Source organism: Panthera leo, chromosome D3 (genome assembly GCF_018350215.1).
Source record: "Panthera leo isolate Ple1 chromosome D3, P.leo_Ple1_pat1.1, whole genome shotgun sequence".
NCBI classification, from domain to species: Eukaryota; Metazoa; Chordata; class Mammalia; order Carnivora; family Felidae; genus Panthera; species Panthera leo.
In genome coordinates this window covers 9,183,128-9,198,871 of record NC_056690.1, presented here as the reverse complement: position 1 = coordinate 9,198,871, position 15,744 = coordinate 9,183,128, and the positions used below count along the sequence as shown (strand labels likewise).

The 15,744-nt window shown below is 38.6% G+C and overlaps 1 protein-coding gene across 7 annotated transcripts in view; it reads left to right on the top strand.

The window, feature by feature from the left end:
* The window catches only part of ATXN2 (ataxin 2), a 127,774-nt gene that overhangs the window by 79,175 nt on the left and 32,855 nt on the right, over positions 1 to 15,744 (top strand). For 5 of the 7 annotated variants that reach the window (XM_042911725.1, XM_042911724.1, XM_042911730.1 and 2 more), the window contains 5 exons: positions 72 to 142; positions 8,220 to 8,524; positions 9,694 to 9,757; positions 10,830 to 10,982; positions 11,363 to 11,429. In XM_042911725.1, the coding sequence (XP_042767659.1) occupies positions 72 to 142; positions 8,220 to 8,524; positions 9,694 to 9,757; positions 10,830 to 10,982; positions 11,363 to 11,429 (660 nt within the window). The remainder of the gene's footprint in view (positions 1 to 71; positions 143 to 8,219; positions 8,525 to 9,693; positions 9,758 to 10,829; positions 10,983 to 11,362; positions 11,430 to 15,744) is intronic. The other 2 variants (XM_042911727.1, XM_042911729.1) reach the window with 1 other exon arrangement.

Sequence of the window (15,744 nt, the reverse complement as noted above, 5' to 3'; positions counted from 1 at the left end):
ATCTCCTCCTAAAAGGAGTTTAAGTTAAAGATTTGCAGTAAATCTGTATTTAACTGTTCCACATTTCACAGGTATATCCCCAATTGTTTCTGAACATAGAAAACAGATTGATGACTTAAAGAAGTTTAAGAATGATTTTAGGGTAAGTGTTACTATTGATTAATGAGTTAGGATTTTAATGTCCTAAGAATTTTCATATCCTTCATTTACAAAATATATGCACACCCAGAAACCTCGAATGATGTGTGTAGAAAGCTAAGCATTCTTCAAGTTGTCTTTGCCTGTACTTTTAAGTAGGTAACTAAAATCATGTACTATGATAAGAACTAAACAGGTATCAAATGAAAGAGAATATAATTGTGACATTTGAAGCCATCATAACATAAGTTATTATTTGGTGTTCATTTGATTACATTATTCAACGAAGAGTAGAGCAAAGCTGAGGCATTAATTACCTGATGTGGCGAGTGGATGATGGACTGGACCTCAGTGTTCTTAGGTAGTTGCAGATTTATACTTTGTGCACAAATGTATTGATAGAAATCTTTCTCTAAAACCATTTCTCTGTCTTAAGTCTTGTTAACATACTCTAATCTCTCCTGGATGACCATTGCATTCTTTTCTACAGCCTTTACCATAGTAATACACTTTGCATTTCAAGTCATATTTTGAGACCAACTCAGGAGGTCATCTTGAAACTTAGCTTCTTAGAGGGAAAAGATCTGATGATTAGCCTTAGAAAAAAATGGCTTTCTTAAGAGATGAATCAATCAGGGGCGCCCGGGTGGGTCAGTCAGTTAAGCGTCCGACTTTGGCTCAGGTCACGATCTCACAGTTCATGGGTTTGAGCCCCACATCCGGCTCTGTGCTGACAGCTCAGAGCCTGGAACCTGTCTCACATTCTGTGTCTCCCTTTGTCTCTGCCTCTCCCCCACTAGTGCTCTGTCCCTCTCTGTCAAAAATAAAAATAATAAAAACATTTTTAAAAAATTACAAAGAGATGAGTCAAATCAAAAGGCAGCCTTTTCCTAGCTTGCGTTGGCTTCCTAAAAATTAATAAATTTTTGCTGATAGCTTAATTTTTATTGTCACCATTCAAAATATTACATATCATATTTTATCACAATTTATTCAGCTTTAGTGCTGTTAATAGGTGTGAATTTTAATTTTTTAAGCTATAGTTAATGCATGGATGGGACACCAAGAATTATGACTGAATGCCCAGATGTCTGGTTTAGTATGTCATGCCCTCCAACACAATTAAAGCCCTCCTGTGTACTTGGCTGCCTCAGCTGCATCCTCCTGCCAGAGGGAAGGGTTTCTTTCCAGTGCAGTTCTTGATGCTGTGTCATTGAGTAGATTCCTGAAGAAGAGATGATACTATTTTGCATGATCTTCCGTTTGTTATAAATTGAGCTCATGCTATAGGAATTGCCCATTTCCTTAGCATTTTTTACAGTCAGACATTCAGGTCCCTTCTTACTTTAATTTAATTTATTATGTTTTGAAGGAAAAAACATTTTTACTTTGGAGCATATGAGTTAGTACATTTCTTGTAGCAGTTATATTGAGATATAATTTACATGTTATACAATTTAGCCATACAAAGTGTACAATTCAGTGGGTTTTAGCATATTCACAGAGTTGTACAACCATCACCACACTTAAGTTTAGAACATTTTTCTTCGGGGGCGCCTGGGTGGCGCAGTCGGTTAAGCGTCCGACTTCAGCCAGGTCACGATCTTGCGGTCTGTGAGTTCGAGCCCCGCGTCGGGCTCTGGGCTGATGGCTCGGAGCCTGGAGCCTGTTTCCGATTCTGTGTCTCCCTCTCTCTCTGCCCCTCCCCCGTTCATGCTCTGTATCTCTCTGTCCCAAAAATAAATAAAAAACGTTGAAAAAAAAAATTAAAAAAAAAAAAAAAAAGAACATTTTTCTTCGCCCCAAAAAGAAACACCATAGCTCTTAGCAGTCACTCTTTTGCTTTAAACCCCCACCCCAACCCCTCACCTTTCCCTAGGTCCTGAACAGTTTACTTTCTGTCTCTATACGGTTGCCAGTTGTAGACATTTCATATGAATGGAATCATGTAATATGTGGCCTTTTGTGTCTGGCTTCTTTCACTTAGCGTAATGTTTTCAAGGTTCATCCATGTTGCACCATTTAGAAGTACTTCACTGGTTTTATGGATAAATACTATTCCATTGTATGGATATACCACATTTCATTTATCCATCAGTTGATGTCTCTTTCAGTTATTCCCACGTTTTGACTATTATAAATAATGCTGCTATGAACGTAGTGTAGTTATATTTTCATTTCTCTTGGCTATAGATATCTAAGACTGGAATTCCTGGGTCCTGTGGTAACTCTGTCTTTAGCCTGTGGAGGAAAACGTCCAGACTGTTTGCCAAAGCAACTGCACTGTTTTGCATTTCCACCAGCAGTATATGATGTTTTCTGATTCTCTACATCCTTACCAACACTTGTTATTGTCTTTGTTATTAGAGCCATCCTTGTGGTATCTCATCGTGGTTTTGATTTGCATTTCTCTGATGGCTGATGATGTTGAGCATCTTTTTATGTGTTCGTTGGCCATTTGTATATCTTTTTTTAGAGAAATGTCTATTCATTTAAAAAACTGAGTTGTCTTATCAAGTTGTGAGAGTTCTTTATGTGTTCTGTGTACAGGTCTCACATCAGATACACAGTTTCTATATTTCTTCTACCATTCTGTAGATGGTCTTTTCACTTTCTTGATGTTGACCCTTGAAACTTGAAAACTTTTGATTTTGTTGAAGTCTACTTTATCTTCCTTTTCTTTTATTGCGTGTGCTTTTGGTGTCATATCTTAGAAACTTTTGCTTAATCCATAGTCATAAAGATTTATTCTTATTTTCTTGTAAGAGTTTCATTTGAGGCTGTGATCTCTTTTGAACAATTTTTTAATATTGTGTGAGGTAGGCTTCCAGATTTATTTTGCATGTTGCTCTCACTTGTCTCAGCACCTTCTCTTAAAAGGGTACTGAATTGAATAATCTTTGTCCCCTTGTGGAAGCTCCGTTACTGGAGTCTGAACTCTCCTCCATGACGTCTATATGTCTCTCTTTTTGTCAGTACCACAGTGTCTCTAGAGTTAGTATGTTTTTAAACAGCCTACAACTTCATTTAGTAGGAAACATTACGTAATGTTCTTGTACTATTAGATCACAACTTCCTGCAATCTTTAACACTTGACTCTTAAATTCCAGGTAGTTGTAGGATTAGCATTCTACGTCTTTAGGACTTCTAATCTTACTTCTGTTGGGGGCCTGAATAAGTGTGAATGTATTATTAAGTCTCTTACAAGTAACTTTCTGGTCCATAAGTGAATACTGGAAAGCAAGGAAATAGTATTAAGAATGTTTGAGAGTAAGCTTATAATTTCCTAAAGGTAAAATAGCATTATTAGTTTACATTTATTATTTCCTATGTGTCCTACACTGTCCTAAGTGCTTGTGTGATAAATCCCTTAGTGTCCTAACATCCCTTTGAAGTAGGTTCTATTCTTTGAGGCAAAGACAAGTTAACTAATTTGCCCAGAGTCACATGGCTAGTTAAAAGAAAGGCCTGGCCATCTGTGTGTTCAAGTTTCTAGTAGTGCATTGGACAGTATCTAATGCATAGCGTGTCCTACATAGTGCATAGTGTCCTGCATACCTGCATGTCCTGCATAGTGTTCTGTGAATGAATCATCAGAGCCATCCTCATGACATGCACTTGGCCTTGAACTGGGGTGGTTCACAAACATCTGTAGTCTTTCATTGAGACAGAATTAGGAGTACCCTGTGGTTTTGTTTTTTCCGTTCATTTTCCTTGACACCCATCTGTAGGATCTAATGTAGCTGTGTGCAGGTTGCTGATAGCTTTATGTGTGTAAGAATTGCTAGTAATTTGATCTGTTACAGATTAATGGTACGAGGTTTGGAGGTAAGTAGACTATCTGGTTTGAATCTTGCCTTTACAAAACCATAAGTATGACGTTGAAACATGTTATCTGCTTCTCTGAAGCTGAAATGGAATTACTGTAGAACCGATTTCATAGTGTTCTTATGAGAATTAAATGAGATGCTACCTGTAGTGTTTAACATAGTACATGACCCACAGTGTCTATTCAGTAAATACTAATTCCTATTAGCAAAGTAAAGATGATCGAGAATTTTACTGTCAATCAGTATTTTCTTGTTCTCTAAGTCACAGAAGAATTTCAGTTTTCCCATTAAAAGTTTATACTGCCCAAAGCAACCTATAGATTCAGTGTAGTCCCTATCAAAATACCAGTGGCATTTTTCACAGAAACAGAATAAACAATCCTAAAAATTGCGTGTTACTACAATAGATTTCAAATGGCCAAAGCAATCTTGAGAAAGAAGAAGAAACCTGGAGGCATTCCTGATTTCAAACTATGTATAAAGCTGCAGTAATAAAGAATGTTACTGATGTAAAAACAGCCATATGGGTCAGTTATAGAAATAGAGAGCCCAGAAGTAAACCCATGCATATATGGTGAACTAATTTATGACAGGAGCCAAGAATATAGAATGGGGAAGGGACAGTCTCATCCATAAATGGTGTTGGGAAGACTGGACTGTCTAACACTATACCCAAAAATTAATTCAAAATAGATTAAAGACTTGAACGTAAAACTCCTGGAAGAGGGGCGCCTGGGTGACTCAGTCGGTTAAGTATCTGACTTCAGCTCAGGTCATGATCTCTCGGTTTCGTGGGTTTGAGCCCCGTGTCGGGCTCTGTGCTGACAGCTGGGAGCCTGGAGCCTGCTTCAGATTCTGTGTTTCCCTGTCTCTCAGTCCCTCCCTGACTCATGCTCTCTCTCTGTCTCTCAAAAATAAGTGAAAACAAACAAACCAGAAAACCTCCTAGAAGACTTCGCCATAAGCTCCTTTACATTGGCAGTGGTGGGCAGCAATATTTTTTGGTTTGACATCAAAAGCAAAAGTAACAAGAGCAAAAATAACACACGGCAAAGGAAACCAACAAAATGAAAAGGAAACCTACTGCATGTAGAAAATATTTGCAAATCACATAACTGATACGGAATTAATATCCAGCATGCATAAAGAATTCCTACAACTCAGTAGCAAAAGAACAAGGAAACTGATTTTAAAATGGCAGAGGGTCTAAATAAACACTTTTCCAAAGAAGACACAGATAGGCAACAGGTCCATGCACAGGTGCTCACCACCAGTCACCAGGGAAGTGCGAATCAAAACCACAATGAAGTATCCCCTCACTCTTTTAGGATGGCTATTACCAAGAAGATAAGAAGATAACAAATGCTGACCAAGACGTGCACCTTTTGTGGAAACATAAGTTGGTTCAGCCACTAAGGAAAACAGTTTAGAAGTTCTTCAAAAATAAAAATTAAAAATAGAACTACCATATGATCTAGCAATTTCACTTCTGGGTAATTATACAAGGAAATGAAAATACTAGCTGAAAAAGATAGCTGCACCCCATGTTCATTGCAGCATTATTTACCATAGTCAAGACATGGAAGCAACCTAGGTGTCCATCGATGGATGCACGGATAAAGAAAATTGTGTGTGTATATATGTAAGCACACACAGATACACATGTATTTTTATATAACATATACGCAAATGTGCACATGCATACACGTTATGTAACAGAGTATTCAGCCATATAAAGGAAAGAGATCCTGTCATCTGCCATGACCATGGGTGGACCTTGAGGGCATTATGCTAAGTGAAATGTCAGACAAAGACAGATAATTGCATAATCTCACTTGTGTGTAAAATCATAAAGAAAGAAAAGAAAAAAAACTCATACAGGTTGATGGTTGCCATAGGCCAGGGGGCAGTGAAATGGGGAATGGGGTCAAAAGGTACAAACGTCCAGTTATAAAATAACAGTTACATCAGGAGATGTAATGTTCAGTATGGTGACTACAGTCAGTAATACTGTATTGTATTTGAAAGTTGCTAAAAGAGCTGATCTTTTTTTTAAAAAATATTTATTTTGAGAGAGACAGTGTGAGTGGGGGAGGGGCGCGCGCGCGCGCACACACACACACACACACACACACACACACACACACACACACACACAGAATCCAAAGCAGGCTCTAAGCTCTGAGCTGTCAGCACAGAGCCTGATGTGGGGCTCGAACTCGTGAACTGCAAGATCATGACCTGAGCTGAAGTCGGACGCTTAATTGACTGAGTCACCCAGGTGTCCCTAAAAGAGTTAATCTTGAAAGTTCTTGTCATAAGAGAAAAAAAATTGTAACTGCACTTCACGGCTGTTAACTAGACATACTGAATTTGCAGTATATACATATATTGAAGGAATATGGTGTACGTCTGAAACTAATACAACGTTATACATTAATTGTAGTTCAATAAAAGATAAAGTTCAATTTTGGGGAAAAAGTCTTCAGTTTTCACTTAGGTTTACTTACTATACTGCAGGTAGGAAATACAGCAGAATGCTCAAAAGTATGAATTGTGCCTTAGTTTGCCCATTTGTAAGGTAGTGATAATAGTGTCTATATCACATAGGTCTGTTGTAACAGCTAAATGAATGAGTTTGTAAATCATTTAGAACAGTGTCCAACCACAGTATTATCGATAGATTTTCCTTTATACGAATACGACAATAGAAGTCTTATTTTTGCCTCAGAGACTCTTATAAATACTCAGAGAATCTTATGCAGTATACAGGTGGTCTGTTAGGTTGGTAGCCTCTACTAAAGACTTATGTGAACAAATGGCGGCTTAAACATTAAGTGCCTATATTGTGGCTTAAATTGCCGCCGGGTGCAAATAATGTTCCTATCACCTTTTGCCCTGAGCTGCTTGTGGACTTTCTAACTCTATTGGTGATGCAGTGAGGCTTGAGATGCATAATGCTGTGTGCCAAGCCTCAGGAGTGAGACTTTGACATTTGTTTGCCCGTCTCGAGGCTTGAGACATAGTTTGTGTCTGTTCAGCCTTGCAGTCCCTTCTTGGTGCTTGGAGCGGCTGCTTATATTCTCATTGCCTCTTCAGCTTTTTAGGTGGTGCCTTTTTCCTTCTTTTTTTCTTGTTATTTCCTTCATCTATTTCTCTCTCTTTTCTTTGGAGTATGGCATCTTAAATCATCTTGGGACGGTGGTAGCATTGTTTTCTTCTGGCCGGCAAACTTAAAAACCTCAGCAACTATTTCATTGACATCTTTTGTCTCCTGCTTTTCTTCATGGTACTTGTATTTTGCAGTTTCTTTCTTTACAAGTTAGAAGGTCTAACTGACCAACATGTCTAGTCCAGTGTCCCTTTGAATCCACCTACTTGTGGCTTCCCAGCCCACTACTTCTTGAGTCCAGGCCCAGGACTTAGTCCAGCCTCCATAACGGTCACTGTATATGCTCACTTGGCTCCCTCCATTTCATTTTCCGCAAGACTACTATGTTCATCTTTGTGAACTACCAATCTGCTCAGTACTAAACCTCTTTAAAATTCTTCAGTGACTGATCGTTTTCCTGAGAATTAAAAGCTAGAGTCCTTAACGTAGCTTTCAAGTTCATTTATCATCTTGTCCCTCTTCGGTGAATTTGCCATTTCTTTACCCACGCATTTGTGCTTCAGCCAGTAGTGCTTTTCTGTTTCACAGTGTGGAGCCGTCTTCTTCTCTTCCCTTTGATTTTTAAGCATGTTGTTTCTTTAGCTTAGACAATTCCATTTTCCAAACTACTACTCCCCGCCCTCCCCCTCCCCCCCCCCCCCCACCAAATCTTTTCTACCTTAGACTCGATGACTTTCACTGAAGAACCTTTTTCTAGAAGTTGCTTTTCCTGTAGGATCCCATAGCATTTACCACATTTTGTTAAGTATCTGGTCTCACCCAGGTGATGGGCTGTTCGAGGATAGGAGCTCTTCCATGTTTTCCATACCGAGCAGGCACAATTTCTGACACAGGGAAGGCAGGAAGTAAGTATTTAACTTTTGAGTTTAGGACGTTGGAGTGCTTAGATGACTATGGTTGTGTTGCATATACATTGTGTTCTGCTATTATTGCTTTATAATAAAAACATTCTTAAAGTAATGAAAAAAGCCTTATTCGGTATATCTCAAGCTTACAAATATTAGTTTGCTTATACTCGTGGAGAAAATTCATTATAAAGTTATTTAAAATATTTAAGCATAATTATTTCCTTTATTTAGTTACAGCCAAGTTCTACTTCTGAATCTATGGATCAACTGCTAAACAAAAATAGAGAGGGAGAAAAATCAAGAGATTTGGTCAAAGACAAAATTGAACCAAATGCTAAGGATTCTTTCGTTGAAAATAGCAGCAGCAATTGCACCAGTGGCAGCAGCAAACCGAGCAGTCCCAGCATTTCCCCTTCAGTCCTCAGTAATGCGGAGCACAAGAGGGGACCTGAGGTCACATCCCAAGGGGTTCAGACTTCCAGTCCGGGATGCAAACAAGATAAAGATGATAAAGAGGAGAAGAAAGATGCAGCTGAGTGAGTAGACCTCGAATTGAGCACATCCTGTTATTTGCTTAGATGTTTCTTAAAGGGTACAGGGCCCTTCAGCTCAAGAATCTGTCTGGACATTTGGACCTGTTTTGTAGGTGGACCTCAAGTTACAAACAGCTGGGCTAAACCAGTGATGTCTTAAGTACATCAGGTCTTTGCACTCTGCACTTCTCTTTTCCTTCCCCATTTTTGTTTCCCATGGTCAAAAACTAGACTAAATTAAGAAATTTTTTTTTTCTGTAAATGTACAAGGAGTTGAAAAATTACTGGCTTTTGGGAATTCTGTCCCCTGGCCGCTAGTCAGTACCCACCTCCTGGCTCTGCTGCTGAGACCAGAAACTGTCACTGCCGAGAAGAGGAAGAAGTATCTGGTGCCCCTACTTGGAATTCAGCATGTTTTCTAGCATAAACAGTGTTTTACTTAATGGTTAGATTTGTTAAGATAAACTTAATTCTGCACATTCAGGGTATTATCAATTGAATGGATCTTTGTGGGCTAGCCTCAGAACCTAATCCAAGCTAACCACTGTTAATTCATTTGTTCTGGTCTCCATACAGTCCAGTTATGGCTGAACTTTTGGAGTGCGGCTTGTTGATCAAAAAGAGTGCTGCTGCTTAATTTGAAGCAAAAGTTTTTATTTCTTAGAGTCATGATTTTTCCCAAGGCATGTCACGGAGGAAACGCTTTGTCACATTAGAAAATACTGCGTGCTAGGGGGCACCTGGCTGGCTCAGTCAGCAGAGGGTGTGACTCTTGATCTTGGGATTGTGAGTTTGAGCCCCATGTTGGGTGCAGAGGTTACTTAAAAATAAAATCTTAAAAAACAAACAAACAAACCCATGTGCTAGAGAATTGATATATTAGGGATTGCTTTTAGGAATATTTTGTCTTACCAGTTTAAATATTTGTTGATTGCCTCTGAGAGAAAAACTATATATTAACTTTTTTTTTTTTAGTTGCCCCTTTTTGGCCGATCCTTATCAGATTAAAGAGTGGGGAATTCGTGCATATGTTTTAATGAAGAAGATTAGTGATTCAGTAAGAATTGTTTAATGTATGTTCAGCAGTTTAACAAAACAGGTATGGAAGACTTGAGAGAAACATAAGTTCCATGCAGATTTTACTGGCCCTTTTTAATTTTCCCCTGATTTAGGCAAGTGAGAAAATCAACACTGAATCCTAATGCAAAGGAGTTTAACCCTCGTTCCTTTTCTCAGGTAAGTTTGTTTCTTTCTTTGAAGTAATCTAGTCTCGAAAATGATAAATGTAGTAGTAGTAGGATTTCCCCCATACCTGCCATCTAAAGTCAGTTATAGGATGCTGAAAAACCTGTAGTTTCTGTTCCTTTTTCTGTGGTCATTTATGAATACTTCTGAGCCATGGAAAAGGTTCATGTTTTGAGCCATGGAAAAGATTCATGTTTTGTTTTGTCATCAGTTAGATGTGATCTGGGGCAAATCTTTGAATCTTCCTCACTGGCTGGCTAGCGATGAACTATTATTCTATTAAATTTGTAAGAAGACATTTCTTTACTTTTAGAAACACTTTCCAGGGGGCACCTGGGTGGCTCAGTTGGTTAAGCATCTGACTCTTGATTGGGTCATGGTCTCTCAGTTTGTGAGTTTGAGCCCAACATCGGGATCTGCGCTGACATCGCAGAGCCTGCTTGGGATTCTCTCTCCTTCTCTCTCTGCCCCACCCCTGATGGCTCTCTTGTTCTTTCTTCTCTCTCTCTCTCTCTCTCTCAAAAATTAAGTAAACTCTAGGGGTGCCTGGGTGGCTTTGTCAGTTAAGCGTCCAACTTTGGTTCAGGTTGTGATCTTGCGGCTCATGGGTTCGAGCCCCATGTCAGGCTCTGTGCTGACAGCTCAGAGCCTGGAGCCTGCTTCGTATTCTGTGTCTCCCTTTCTCTCCACCCCTCTCCCACTCACGCTCTGTCTCTCAAAAATAAGTAAACAATTAAAAATAATTTTTTTAAATTAATTTCAAAAAGATGTTAAAAACTTTCTCCAGTTCCTTAAGGATCACTTATTTTTAGGTGCTTAAAAAGCTGTCATTTTTAGTAGTATTATTGATGTTGGCAAATTATTGTAATAAATGAGTTGGCAAATTTAATTTCCTACATAACTTTTTCCTTTTATTTTAAACATATGGAAGTTTATTTTCTAAAGTTTTTTTCATTAAAAGGGACTAATTTAAAGTGAGTAGATCTTAGAAAGATGAGAAGATCAGTTTTCAGATTGCAATAATAGCTTTTCATCTGAAGATAGTTGATTTTTATTTTTGTAGCCAAAGCCTTCTACCACCCCAACTTCACCTCGTCCTCAAGCACAACCTAGCCCATCTATGGTGGGTCATCAGCAGCCAGCTCCAGTTTATACTCAGCCTGTCTGTTTTGCACCAAATATGATGTATCCAGTCCCAGTGAGCCCAGGCGTGCAAGTAAGTCCTAGAATTTAACGTGCACTTACCCTCCCTAGTTATTTTTATTTGACCCCAAGCACTCTCTAGGTATGGGGTGACTTGAGGTAGTGATGGTGAAACAAAAATACTTGAAAAGAGGAGGCATGTGATGGCATGGTATGTTTTTAGTATAAAATGTGAGAATGTTTTCTGGTGAGAAAGAAAGATGGTTTAGATTTACTGGTTTGGGGTTTGTCCTTTTAGGTGTGAGTGTGATTTTATTTTTTAATGACTCCTGGCAAACCAGGAGACCTCAGAACTAGCTCTCTAACAATATACCAGTAAGAGAAAATAGTAAAATATATTCTTACTATCATAAGAGCCTAATTTTCATTTTTTTTTTTTTTAATTCTCTCAAGCCTTTATACCCTATACCTATGACGCCCATGCCAGTGAATCAAGCCAAGACATATAGAGCAGGTAAAGGTGAGAATAATCCTGCCTGTGTTTGCTTGTAAGTGTGCATGCTGCATGAATTAAGTAATATTTGTGGTTCAGCTTTGACTTTTGATGAGCCTGTATGCTGACTTGTGGTACCCAACACTGCCTAAGGTGTTCAGATGTATTTTTTTTTTTAATGTGTATTTATTTTTGAGAGAGAGAGTGTGCATGCAGCAGAGGGGCAGAAGATCCAAAGCAGGCTCTTTGCTGACAGCAGAGAGCCCAGTGCGGGGCTTGAACTCATGTACCATGAGATCATAATCTGAGCTGAAGTCAGATGCTTAATGTACTAAGCCACCCAAGCACCCTAAGATGCATTTTTATGAACAAAACTAGGAGAGGAGAAATGCTCATCAGTTATGATTGTTCAAAAGAATTCTTTGAAAAGAATAATTGAATTCTGAAGTTTTCAATGTTAAATTTTGAGGAGTGTTTGTTAAATTATTTTACCAAGTTGCTGACCTTTGAATTTTTTTTTTAATTTTTTTTTCAGTATATGAAATTTATTGTCAAAATGGTTTCCATACAACACCCAGTGCTCATCCCAAAAGGTGCCCTCCTCAATACCCATCACCCACCCTCCCCTCCCTTCCACCCCCCATCAACCCTCAGTTTGTTCTCAGTTTTTAAGAGTCTCTTATGCTTTGGCTCTCTCCCACTCTAACCTCTTTTTTTTCCCCTTCCCCTCCCCCATGGGTTTCTGTTAAGTTTCTCAGGATCCACATAAGAGTGAAAACATATGGTATCTGGCTGACCTTTGAATTTTATACTAACCTGCAGTTCCCCACCCCCACCCCTACTCCCCATCCAGAATTTCTTTTTGAGTGGAGGCCAGCTCACTTCAGAAACCATCAGAATCTTCATAGTAGAGGGATGTTTCCTCTTCTTAAGATGGCATTATAGTATAGTATGGCTCTTGGTGTGAGAGAGGCACTTTATCTTCAGGAGGCAGGGTCATTTCTAGTAAGGGAGAACAGGCACATGTCAAGAACAGCACCTATAAACATATGCTATGCTCAGAAGATGGGAAGTGACTGGATAATTGGTTTGTCCATAATTCACATTTGGCAATTATCAAGATTTTGCCATATTTACCTGAGGGTGCTTTGTTTTGTTGCTGAAGTATTAAAAGTAAATCGCAGACATCATGCCATTTTATTCCTATGTACTTAGTGTATATCTTTCTGAATTATGGACTTTTTTTTCTTAGATGGCCAGAGTGGTGTTATCACACTTTATAAAATAAACAGTAATTCCCTTTCATCTAATAAATTTATCTAATCGATTATCCTGATTGGATCAAAAATCACATTTTTAGGGGCGCTGGGTTGGTTAAGTGTCCAACTTCAGCTTAGGTCATGATCTCCTGGTTTGTAAGTCGAGCCCCAAATCGGGCTCTCTGCCTCTACCCCCACCCCTACCCCCAAACAAATAGACATTTTTAAAAAAATATTTTTTATAATTGATCTGTTTTGAATATGGATCAAAATATGATCTATACATTATTTTGTTTATTTAAAAAAAGTTTTTTTAATGTTTATTTTTGAGAGAAACAGAGTATGAGTGGGGGAGGGGCGCAGAGAGAGAGAGACAGACAGACAGACAGACACAGAAACTGAAGTAGGCTCCAGGCTCTGAGCTGTCAGCACAGAGCCCGACACGGGGCTTGAACCCACGAACAGTGAGATCGTGACCTGAGCCAAAGTCGGACGCTTAACCGACTGAGCCACCCAGATGCCCCTGATCTATAAATTATTACATTTATTACATGTCTTTGTAGTTCCTTTTCTCTTTGTTCTCCTGTTACTGCTTTGTGGCAGGAACCAGTTGTTATGTAGGAATGTCCCGTATTCTAGATTTGTGTCTCTACTCCTTGTGATGGCATTGAGTACTTCAGTTCAGGTTTAACTTTTTTGTAGGAGAGAGGTAAGAATATTTAAGATGATTATCAGTGCTTTATATTAGATCATTCAGGAGGTCCACAATATTGGTCTTATTCTGAGTATTGGTAAAATTAAGGGCTCAGGTGGTGATAGCCCAATCCTATCTTTTTATCTGTCTTTTAACAAATTATCACAGGGCTTAGCTGCCTAAAACAATAAACGTAAATTATCTCAGGAGGGTCAGAAATTCAGGAGTGGTTTAACTGGGTGGTTCTGCGTCAGAGTCTCTTAAGAAATTGCAGCCAAGCTGTTGGTTAGAACTGTAGTATATGAAGGGTTAAATGAGGCTGGACAATCTACTTCCAGATTCAGAGTTGTTGACAGGATAGTGCTGGTCATAACGTGGCAGCTGGCTTCTCCCAAAATGAGTATTCAGAGAGAAATTGATCTAAGTGGAAGCTGCAGTGTGTTTTACAACCTAATCTTGGAAGTGACATAACTTCTGCAGTATGCTGTAGATTACACAAAGCCAACCTGGAACAGTAGAAGGGGACTACACAGGGGTGTGAATACCAGGAGGCAGGATCACAGGGGCCCATCTTGGTGAGCCTGTTTCATTTTACTATAATGTGTATAAAATAGTCTTTAAATATTTGTTGTCTAACTTCTCCTTACTGTTTCATTAAGAATTGTGTAAGTGCCAGTTTTCTGAGTGAGAAACTGTTGGTGTCTTTGCTACTTCCAAAATACTGTCTTCCAGAGTTACTGAGTCATGTCAGTGGTTTGATACATCGATAGACCAATCTGATTGGACTTGTTTTCATTTGTCAGGGATAGCTTTTTGATTATTTTAATTTTATGCATATGCAAAATATTTGTAAGATTGCAAAGTGGAATGACATAAAGAGATCATTCGGAGAAGTCTTGCTTCCAGCCCAGTCTCTTCCACTTGTACTTTCTCTAATCACTTCTGTTCTAGTAGGTGCATCATTTTTTTTTTATCATCAGCAGATGATCGTTTAAAATTATTTTGTTTGTCCTCACAGTGTTTATTTTGTGAATATTCATTTTCTATAAATATATATTTTTAAAATCATTTTATTTAAATATAATTCACATGCCATAAAATCCATCCCATTGAAGTACACAGTTTAGTGGTATTCAGCGTATGAGAGTTGTCCAGTCATTGCTACAGCACATTTTAGAACATTTTTGGGGTACCTGGCTGGCTCACTTGGTGGAGCATTGACTCTTGATCTTGGAGTTGTGAGTTTGAGCCTTACTTACATTGGTTGTAGAGATTACTTTTAAAAAGAAAAAAAAAGACCATCACTTTATCACTCCAGTAAGAAATCCTGTACCTTTTAGCAGTTACCCCTCCCCCTCCCCATGCATATACACTCTCATACCCTAGGCATAATATGCTTGCTTTCTCTATAGATTTGCCTATTCTGGATATTTCGTATGAGGGAAAACATGTTGTATGTAGGCTTTTCTGCCTTGTTTCTTTTACTTCGTGAAATGTTTTCAAAATTCATCCATGTTGGAGCATTTATCAGTACTTCATTCCTTTTTATGGATAAATACTATTCCATTGTGTGGATATACCACATCTTATTTATCCGTTCATCAGTTGATTCCTCTTTGGGTTGCTGCCACTTTTGAGTCTTATGAGTAATGCTGCCGTGACCATTTGTGTGCAAGTTTTTGTGTAGACTTATGTTTTTATTTCTCCTGGAGTGAAATTACTGTGTTGGAGTGTATGCATCATTTTATATTTCTACCATTAGTGTACAAGGATCCCAGTTTCTCCACATTGTTGCCAATACTTGCTATTGTCTTTTTGGTTATATCTATCGCAGTGGTTATAAAGTATCTCATCATGGTTTTAATTTGTATTTCCCTAATGACTGATGGTATTGAGCATCTTTCTGTGTGCCTATCAGCTATTTGCATATCGCTGTAGAAAAATGTCTATTCAGATTCCTGACCTAATTTTTAACTCGGTTATTTGTCTTTTAATTATTGAATTGTAGATGTTCTTTATACTCTCTGTATACAAACCCTTTATCAGATAAAGTATTTACAAATACTTCCATTTGATGAGAGTTTTAAAAATTGCTTCATGGTGTCCTTTGTAGCACAAAAGTTTCGTTTTATTTTTTACTTTTTAAATGTGTATTTATTGTTTAGAGAGAGAGAGAGATATTGAATGAGCGGGGGAGAGGCAGAAAGAGGTGGGGACAGAGGATCCGAAGCTGGCTCTGTGCTGACAGCAGTGAACCGATGCGGGGCTCAAACTCACCAAATGTGAGATCATGACCTGAATTGAAGTCGGACTCTCAGCCAACTGAGACAGAGCCACCTGGGCACCCCTGGTATTTTTTTTAAGTTTATTTTATTTTGAGAGAGACACA